A 9,982-nucleotide genomic window follows, 5' to 3' on the forward strand; every position below is an offset into this window, starting at 1 on the left:
ACTCAGCCGCGTTTGTTTATTCAGCCGACATGTAGATATAAATCAGCCGTAACGACGTATGTAGCGAATTACGGCTGGCTTAATGAAAACACAACATAATTCATACGTGGCGCCGAGTTTTTGCTTATGTGGCAGCAAAAAGTAATGGCATTCCTGTAAATATGTTTTTTCTCATAACGTAAAAAAAGGGCATGCTTGGTATTTAAAAAATGCCAGTAATAAAAAAAAATCTGTATGGTTCTTGTCAATTGTCCTAAAATTTTGTATATTTAAATAAACTTCCCTCTTCCTTATCCAACGCTGCCTCCCTTTTTTTTACACAACGCTTCTAACCTTACTTCAAATAACATTACTTCTTCATTTCCCCTTATCCTACAAACAACAGAGCTTGAAATCGGAGACAATTTATTAATCCGGTTTGAACATGTTTCTGCATCAAGAAACACATTACCTTGAAGTAACACACACATTTATTTTATTCCATAGAACATCAGTTAATCCACGAACTGCAAAACAATAATCAGAGATTGATCAATTAGAAAATCTTCAATATTCTATATAATCAAGTTTATTTTCAAAGTGCAGCAACAAACATATTGCTTGATCAAAGATTTCATAACCGGATCAATGACAGTTCATCTTTCTGATTCAATCTAAGTTAATATCGATGAAGAACACCTCGGTTTAGGTGTACTAATTAGCAAACAATAGCTCTCTTAAGATAGATAACCAAAATCCGGTTTGTGATTAACAAAATTTAGACAAACAAGAGCTTTATTTTATTAAATCAAGATATATTAAAAAATATATAGACAAAATCTAAACTTAACTAAACGTAATTTCCACACATTAACTCCCACATATATCGGCTTATTAACTAACATATCTTCCACGAATCCTAATTACTTGATTCGCTCATTTACACCTTACTTATCTAATTTTGAAATAATAAATTTTCAAATCATTTTAAGTATAACAACAGAATATTCTTCTTTTATAATATAGATCTCTTATTCTTTTTTTAAAGGTATTTATCGTATATTAAGAACAAGCATTTTCTTATATAATATAGATTTCGTCTTGAATATGTTTGTTTTCATTAATTTTAAATACATTCCCTGTGTATTTGTAATAATATAAATTATAGTAATAGTTGTCAAAAAAATAAATAAATAAATAAATAAATTATAGTAATATAGACTATTGATACTGTATAAATATTTAACAGATCTTACGCATCCAATTACAAAATATATTGTACACATGAGTGGTTCTAACCATATTTGAATTGATGCACTTGGCTTCGTGTATTTTTTTCATAAACAAATGAATATACATAAAATAGAAAACTTATTTTTCATGAAGCTGTAAATTTGTTAAAATCTTAATAAAATGTTGTTTGCTCCCAACATTTCTAAGGAAGTTCGTGATTACACAATACATTGATGAAATACAAAGTTTAAATAGTAAACTAAAGTAATACAATTTCGTTCAACTAATTTAAGGTTTTGAAATGTTTATATATATCATTAAAACAAAGATCTAGTTTAATTTACAAGTGATACAACAACTGATGCCTCAAATCTACTCCATCTACACAATTAAACTTTTTTAACACAAATCTATTCTATTAAATTAGAATCATGACTTATTGATATTTGTTTAGTCCAACAATTATTTTCTCATAAAAATAACCATATACTTTCTAATTGAATCTAAATATATATTTTGTAACCATCTTTTTAACAGTTTTGACCTACTTAAAAAACCTCAAATATTTTACACGTTAACCGTTTTCCTTTGATTCCTATATTTTAGGATCCACAAAAGTGTACAAATAAATTATTGATATATGTCGATAAAAATCTGTAAAATAAATAGCAATTTTTTTTGGAAAATATCTAGACTGTTACGGACAATATATGTTATTAATCAACAAATAATACATTACTTATACATTATACATTAGTTAATCCAATGAATTAATATCCACCTTTATACTTACAATTATGAATACTAATATTTAAAATCTAAGTTTATGCTTTATATTTACTAACCCTGCTATTTTAATAAAATAGATAATATATTATTATAATATTATTTACCATTGGAAAAGTTAATATAAAAAATATTTTCTATCTACCAAATATAATTAGATTTTTATTTCAGTTTCATGAAATAAAAATTACTTGACTAATCTATCTACAAAATTACGATTTTACCTATAAATAAATTAAATAATAATTATCATGAAATTAAATTTAAATTAAAACAAAATAAAAGATCATTAGATTTATCTAGGTTTTTTTCGGGTCAACCATTACATGTCAATGCCAATTTTATGTGTTTTTTAACCGGATTTTATGGAGTGTTTAAATATAAATTTTATAATTTAATCCAAAATCTGAGTTGGATTATATAGAGATCACTAGATTTACCATTTTTATCGTGGATTCAGATCAAATATGAAAATATCGCAAAATATATTAAAATATATTATAAATTTAATTTAGCAAAATTTAGATAAATACAATAAATCAATATTTTTGAATATATGTCGAATTTAATCGGATTCGGGATCCAGACTTACGGTAAGATTTCACTTTGATTTTTCGAGTACGAATATTCAATTACATTAATAATTCAAAATGCTAATAAATGCAACAATATCATGATTTTATTTAAACATGATTACATATTTCATCATCAAAATTATTTGTATTAAAACGTTAAACATATTATAATCTGCACATTTATAATGCTTTCTTTGTAACATTTAAATGTAAATAAATAATCAATAAAATATAAATTTGATCTTTTTCAGAAATAAATCCGTATTTTAAAAACACGGGTCAAAAATATAACTATACTTTGTTATTTTAAAAAATAAAAATTAATAATTGTTTGGGAATAAAGTATAAACTTAATGCGTGGAATGGCTATAACACAAGTATGTATAATTATGAAACATCACAAATTCAATACAATTATCAAAACCTCTTACTAATAATTAAAAAAAAATAGTTTGCACAAACATGATTACAAAGAAAAACACAAAATGATTACAGAGAAAAACACAAATATAAAATTAGTTTTTTTTTAAATATGAAACAAAAAATATATCGGCCAGAATCTAGTACACAATTAAACTTAAAACGGATTTATCCTGCAATTTTCATAATGGCAGTTGTAAGAACCACAAACTATTCATCAATAAAGTAATGGTTCGCATATCAGTTTGAATCACAAGTGCAAATTCAACTACAACCGTTGATTATATTTGACCAACTGTATAATATGTGTGCTCCTCGGAAAATAAGGACACTAAACATTTTAAAATCATCTAAATTCCATTTTCTTCCTTTACTCTCTCTTTAAATAATTGAACGTACTGTAGGAGATGGAATAAACAAGAACACACCCAATCCTCTATCACCACGCCCATCTGACGCGCGTCAACACCACTTAGCCTTCAAGTATAGGCTCCGGGAGAGACGCAAGCAACAAAGCGTGTAGACAAAAGCATTCAGAATTTGGGGGCAATATTGTCTATACAAAAAACTTTTTCCAAGTGTCACTTTTATCATTATTGTTATTTTTTCGCTTTTTTCCCTCTACCATCATCTTCTTATTCTCATTACATTTCAATTAAACCCTAAAAAAAAATTATCTTGTGAATCTATTAAAGCCGATCTCTAATCTCATTTCCTACTATTTATATATAGGCTCTTTTGTAGCCTACTTCTACTAACCTTTTGTATCCCTCACAATCTCACAAGTGAAACATAGAGAGATATAGCTGAAAGATAAGCTAAATGGCAGACACGACGTACACAAAGGTGTTTGTGGGAGGGTTAGCTTGGGAGACGGACAAGGATACGATGAAGAAACATTTTGAGCAGTTTGGTGAGATCTTGGAAGCTGTAGTCATCACCGACAAGGCTTCCGGCAGATCCAAGGGATATGGATTCGTATGTTACAACATCCCTGTTTCTATTAATATATAATTATATATAGAGAGAAGGGGAACTAATTAGTGAATTTGTAATGATCTCAGGTGACATTCAAGGAAGCAGAGGCGGCGAGGAGGGCTTGTGTGGACGGTACTCCGGTGATCGACGGAAGAAGAGCTAATTGCAATCTTGCCTCTCTTGGTCTTCAAAGATCCAAACCCTCCACTCCTAACCATGGTTTGATATATTTTCTCCCTCTTTCTTTCTAAATGTATGAAAAGGATAATTCATAGTTAATATATCGTTAGAATGTCTATACAAAGGTGGTTATATTGATTAGATATTTGTGTGGCCAATTAAGTATTGGAATTACATTATATATAATAGCTAGGTGGTTGATGGTAATGGAACATAAATACAGCGTTTGTGTTGATCATATCAAAGTCATGTTGATGATGATCGATGGTTGATGAATGTGGTAGGAGGAAGGATTAACAATATGAGAGTGATGATGAGCGGCACAATGCAGACTGGTTTTGGACCACCACCTACTTTCACTCACTATTCCCACCTCCCTCTCAATCTCTTTGGGTATACTCTTCCTTCTTCTTCTTTTTCCCCTATGTATTGATCATGATGATAGTACATGCATGCATCAACAACATACCATGATACCTTACAACTCATATGTTTTGTCAATTAAATCGAACAAAACAATTTGCATATAACATAGCTGGCTGTCCTTTGATGTTTCCATTTTTAATTTGTGGACGGACACAATTATTACTGTTAGTAATTAGATTACTCTATTTTTTATTTTTACTGTTTAATAATGCATGTCGAGTAAAGTGACTGACAAAGGTGGTCAACGGACAGCTTGTAAAACAAACTGATTCCCTCTTTCACCAATCATTTTAATTACTCTTATCTCTCTCATCACATGCTGTCTTGTGTCATGACCACGTGTATTCGTACTTGTTGTCGCTGTAAAACATTGATTTTGATACTCGCAGGTACTCATACTCGTCAGATTTCTCTCCATTCCCTACGGTCAGTAACTTTGTATAGCGAATCGAATATTCTCTTTTGTCTCTAACAGTACAGTTATTCATGTCATGATCATATAATATACATATAACGTTATGATCTATAATGTGATGTGTTACAGAACTTATATGGTGTATACGGCTGCAATTCCGCGGGACAATACGGACTGTATGGAAATGGAAACGGCGTAAGCGGTGGACTAACCGCAGCTGCTGCATCAGCCGCTCCTTTTTATCCTTGCGGTGGAGGACAAGGTGGGGTCCAGTTCTCTCAGCCACAGCCATTTTATCACCATTTCTCTGCTTATGACAACCCTCACCATTACTCTCCTGCCACCATCTCTCTTCAACAAGGTTCGTATTATGATACATATACTATACACACCAAAGCCAAAAAAGAGATGCATTATTATAAAGTTCGTGAGAGTGTGTATTTTTGTGTCACAGGTGTAACAGGCTTTCCGCTTCAGCCACCTCTCATTCCTTACCTTTGATAGAGCTATCAAAGCTATCACAATCGTCATCAAGTCACGAGTCATCTATGGTTTATTGGATACTCTCTGGCTATCTCTCAACACTTTTTTCACTCTAAAAGCCACCTCATATTATGGAATTTGAGGTGGCTTTTATTTGCGGATCCCCAATGGGGTCTCCAATTTCATATGGTGATTATGTCGTATTGTCATCTCCCCCCTTTCTTGCAACTGCATCTTCACGAGAGAAAAGGGTTCTCTCTAGGTAGAGTGATCGATGTTTGCTAATGGAGCACAAGCATCAAGCATCACTCATGTGCTCAACTCAAAGCTGATGCATGTATCGGCTTAGTTTGTCATGTTGTTTAGCCTAGGGATGGCTAATCAACAAAACAAAAAGAAAAAAATGTCTGTTTAGGATTAATGTAAGAAAATTAAGCACTAAAACCATGTGCTGTTTGCAAGACTGAAAAAAATGATTGCATATTTAAGCAGCTTTTTGTTGCATGAACATGTGAAGTCTTTTGCTTTAGGACTTAGGTAGTCAAGTCTTCTTCCCCCTGAAGGGGAGGAATGTCTCAGATTATTTCTTACAGCTTAGGTCGTTAACCTTCTGTTCATGACTGTCCAGAAGATTAATGTTTAGGATTAATATAAGAAAACCAAGCACCAAACTCAGGTGCTGTTTGAAAAACTGAAAAATGATCAACATGTTTAAGCATAATATCAGAACAAACAACCCTGGAAGCCTTTTTTGTTGCATGAATATGTTAGTCTTTGCTTTAGGACTTAGGTCGTTAAGTCTTTGTGCCCTTGGATGGGAGGAGTAATGTCTCAGATTACGTTTCTTAATACAAAAATGCATCATCCAAAATATTCCAAAGTATATGTCCCTTATAACTTTATTTTGCTTTTCAACAGTAGATTGATTGATCAATGTACTCATATTTTCTTCTTGTTCTCAACAACCTTAATGACAATGGAAGGCTGAACAAATTAGGTAATACATTGTCTTCTTAGATATGGTTGTGTTATAGTCAACATCTTGCGAAGAAAACATGTTGTGGCCCAACCATGTTGTTCCCTAACATTTTATAAGCAAAATGAAGCCTTTCTATATAAAATCCAACCAAGAACGCTACCAGTGGCACTTTTGGCTTTCAGGTTCTCCTTTGAGAGATACGAGAAGCCTGTCTTACATACTCTTCTTAAGCCGCACTCAATAGATGCTGAGACACTGCCTCCTATCAAATTTACCACATAGAAAAGTCACGGACGGTTTCTTGGTCTCAAGCATGAATAATACAATGGGATGGAGATAATAAGATCCTTGTTCAGGGAAGACCCACCAGAAGTTTTCTAAATGATGGTGTAGCAGAACAACAGACAACAGTTGTGTCCCTCAATCTCTCTACACTACCCAAGAAGTTACTGAAGGAAGTGATAATACCATGTGCATCAACTCGGCCAGTGTCTCTACTAGAGCAGCCTAAATCCAGAGATTTTTGGTATATTTTTGATGGCATGTGAAAATGGGTTTGGAGTTTGATTTTTGACTAAATTACCAGGAATGAAACATAGACATCTCACATGTGTCAATGCTCTCTGTTTCTGGAATTAACATTATTTCCACTTTCCAGCAAACTTTTATATGGTCAATCAATAACGACTTCAAGATAGTTCTCAAGGCAACTACACAATGAGTCAATGACTGATGCTGTCATGTTAACGTCATTTTAATAAAATCTCTTCCGAAAAAAGGTTTGTCTAAAGCAAATACTACACTGGAGGGAAATTATATGAATAACAAAGTGTGCATATTTGCCTCATAAACCAGGATAAAAGCAAAGTCCACTGCAGTTGCGCAAGACAACAAAAGAACAACAACTTTAAGATGTAATCATCGGCTCTGGATCTGACGGGTCGCTGGGAGTTTTGTCGGACTGACGTGCTGAGTTGAACAATATGTCTTTGATAACCTGCACATTGATGAATCAAAAGACTTCAGAGTCAATCTCATGAATTCATGAACCAAAATAGAATAAACAGCATCAGTATGTCAGGTTGTGTTTACTCACCTGTGACATTAATCCATGGACCTGCTCCACCGTTATCTTTGCACTGTCCCGAGTTATCTTAGCAAGTGGAGGCTCATCCTAGAAAGTGATCCACAACACACATAGTTAGGCTTTGAAATCTCCCAAAACACAACTCTATGGAACCAAACACAGACCATTGGCAACAACTAGTTGACGAGCTCATTAATTCTACCAAATTTATAAAGTGTTAAAACTATAACAACTCCGTATATTTTGACTAAACAAACACGCAATTGCAAAACTCCACAACCAGAAACGTTGAACCATAATGATGTGCAGGTAGAGTTCCTATAAGACAACTAGTTTTTATATCAAAGTAACATACATCCTAGAAAATGAAGAGCGGATGCAAATTTTGATAGGCTGATAAGATTTTAACTACAAACTATCAATCCAAGTAGCTAGATGTTGATAGTAGCAGTTAACTTAGCTAAATTTTAAACTTATACATAAGTAAAAGCTTTGACAAGAGGCATGAGGAAGAGCTCAAGTTCATAATCTCAGGCAGTCAAGAAACACTGAGAACAAAAAGCCACTATTTAGACAAACCTCTTTCTTCCTGTGAAGACTGGCCGGTATTCCTCCAAACCGGGAGTGCGCCAGCTGACTCTCGGCTTGCTCAAGCTTCTCAGCTTCATTGGTAAAGAATTACAATGATAAGAAAAGATAAAAATATTAAAAACTACCTCAATGAAAAGGTTACAATTAACTTGATCTTGCATAACCAAGAATTACTTACCCAAGTCTGATATCTGTCCGGCAACATAGTCTCCATTGCCGAGCAGTGGGGAAGAAGAAAGAGTGTTCACCCAGTACTTGTTCCAAAGGAGATCCAGAAGGTGGCTATCAAGAGATGACTTGAAGTAAGTGATGTCCAACGAATAGTACTGCCACATCCAAAAACAATCAAACATAAGAACACCTCCAAGATTAAAGAAAAGTAATAAATAAGGATACAACAAGAAGTACCTGTTTGCAATGAACACCAAAATCCTCAATCTTGTTCAAAGGAATAGTCTGATACTCAGAAACATGATCATCAGAGATCTTATGCCCCTCCGGATAAGTCCTGAACGCCCCAATCTCAACCTTACCAGCCGAAACAGTCCTCGTCGGATCAATAACAACAGCCAAGAAAGGCTCCTGGTACTGTTGGTTAAGCATCTGTGTCGAGACATCAATACCCGAGAGCCAGCATCCATACCCAGGGTGAGAGTGATACCATCCCACAACATTCTCCAATCTCCCAGCCTATATGGTACACAAAGTTGGTAACTTTATTGTGGCAAACATCAAAAAGGTAAAACTAAACAAGAACAACGATGAGGGCATCTCTAAAACCCTAGAATACAACAAACCCAGTAGCAATCTACCTTAAACATCTCGCAAAAACCAAACTTTATCAGAGAAAAGTTACCAGCTTGTTGGTCTGAGAGTACTCAACCATGTACTCATACGCATCAGCCTGAGCATTAACCCTAGTCTCGGTTCCTTCCACAGGCAAAGCGAAAGCGTCCATGACGATGATGGTATCCCCCTCGGTCTTCCCCTGCATAAGACCCATGATCTCGATCGTCCCGCCGGAGCGCGCGTGTACGACCATCTTGAGGAGCGCGAGGGCCGAGATTTGGACGCGCTTGAAGTAGTTGGGATCGGTGGCCCACGGCTTCTCCTGCTGGACCTTGGTCTGGGAAGCTTCGTCGTAGTAGAATATTCCATCCGAGGAGGACGAATCCGGTTGCTCTACGGTGAGGATGTTGTTCTCGAGCTCCCACGTCTTGCGAGCGATGGTCGAAGAGTCATCCATTGTTGATCAAATCGCTAGAATCAATGTTAGGGTTTTTGAGTAACGAAGAGCTCGTCGAATCGATGATTATACCAAGAAAGCTGTGGGCTTTTCTGGGTTTAGGAACTTACACCGCTTTATATTATTATTCGGAAGAGCGGCCCATATGAAGTAATGTTATTTATACCTTCTTTAATTTCATACTCTCTGGAATGCAGTTTTTTTCCTAGAATACAGTTTTGAATACTTTGATTTTATTTTAAAGTATCCTAACCTAAATAAAATAATTAAGTCGACAAAAAAATCAGAATATCTAGATGAAACCATTATGTTATATTAAGGAACTAATCAATATATGTATATGATAGATGTATGTTGGAGAAGAATTTAACATTATTCCACAAGTCCCATCGAATAATAGGATTCGGCCCATTAACGTCAGAAGCTCAGGCAAGACCGCTTCAGCTAATAAATCGATCGGCTTGACACTACGGTCGACTGAACGACTCAGTGAGCATCGGCTCAGTAAACCTTTGTTTGGCTCTAAAGCCCATCAAACATGGGATCGGGCCTGAGCCTCTAGGGCAAACTAGTCTTAAGGCGAACGAAGGAGAAACGAACTGAT

The 9,982-nt window shown here is 34.5% G+C and overlaps 2 protein-coding genes across 2 annotated transcripts; one reads left to right on the forward strand and one right to left on the reverse strand.

Moving 5' to 3' along the window:
* The first annotated feature begins 3,590 nt into the window (after window positions 1-3,590).
* Window positions 3,591-5,985, forward strand: LOC106401215 (probable RNA-binding protein ARP1). Its single transcript, XM_013841686.3, has 6 exons — window positions 3,591-3,971; window positions 4,058-4,190; window positions 4,436-4,544; window positions 4,967-5,003; window positions 5,122-5,353; window positions 5,447-5,985. The coding sequence occupies exons 1-6, from the start codon at window positions 3,816-3,818 to the stop codon at window positions 5,491-5,493; spliced, it is 714 nt and encodes a 237-aa protein (XP_013697140.1). The 5' UTR covers window positions 3,591-3,815; the 3' UTR covers window positions 5,494-5,985.
* Window positions 5,986-7,184: 1,199 nt separating this feature from the next.
* Window positions 7,185-9,462, reverse strand: LOC106401214 (COP9 signalosome complex subunit 5a). The gene is made up of 6 exons (XM_013841685.3): window positions 8,989-9,462; window positions 8,541-8,822; window positions 8,311-8,458; window positions 8,121-8,203; window positions 7,551-7,628; window positions 7,185-7,451 (listed from the first exon to the last, which is right to left on the reverse strand). Exons 1-6 carry the CDS (start codon window positions 9,376-9,378, stop codon window positions 7,362-7,364), a joined length of 1,071 nt encoding a protein of 356 aa, XP_013697139.1. The 5' UTR covers window positions 9,379-9,462; the 3' UTR covers window positions 7,185-7,361.
* Between the last annotated feature and the right edge of the window lie 520 nt (window positions 9,463-9,982).

This window comes from Brassica napus, chromosome C5, assembly GCF_020379485.1.
Source record: "Brassica napus cultivar Da-Ae chromosome C5, Da-Ae, whole genome shotgun sequence".
Taxonomy (NCBI): Eukaryota; Viridiplantae; Streptophyta; class Magnoliopsida; order Brassicales; family Brassicaceae; genus Brassica; species Brassica napus.

Bases quoted from the DNA above. Each gene is read 5' to 3' on its own strand.
- LOC106401214 (XM_013841685.3), bottom strand. From the start codon at position 9,378: ATGGATGACTCTTCGACCATCGCTCGCAAGACGTGGGAGCTCGAGAAC. The intron at 8,823-8,988 runs GTAACTTTTCTC...TGTACCATATAG, and splicing joins ACTCTCAGACCAACAAGCTG to GCTGGGAGATTGGAGAATGT. The intron at 8,204-8,310 runs GTAAGTAATTCT...TTACCAATGAAG, and splicing joins CGGACAGATATCAGACTTGG to CTGAGAAGCTTGAGCAAGCC.
- LOC106401215 (XM_013841686.3), top strand. From the start codon at position 3,816: ATGGCAGACACGACGTACACAAAGGTGTTTGTGGGAGGGTTAGCTTGG. The intron at 3,972-4,057 runs GTATGTTACAAC...TAATGATCTCAG, and splicing joins GATCCAAGGGATATGGATTC to GTGACATTCAAGGAAGCAGA. The intron at 5,354-5,446 runs GTTCGTATTATG...TTTGTGTCACAG, and splicing joins CACCATCTCTCTTCAACAAG to GTGTAACAGGCTTTCCGCTT.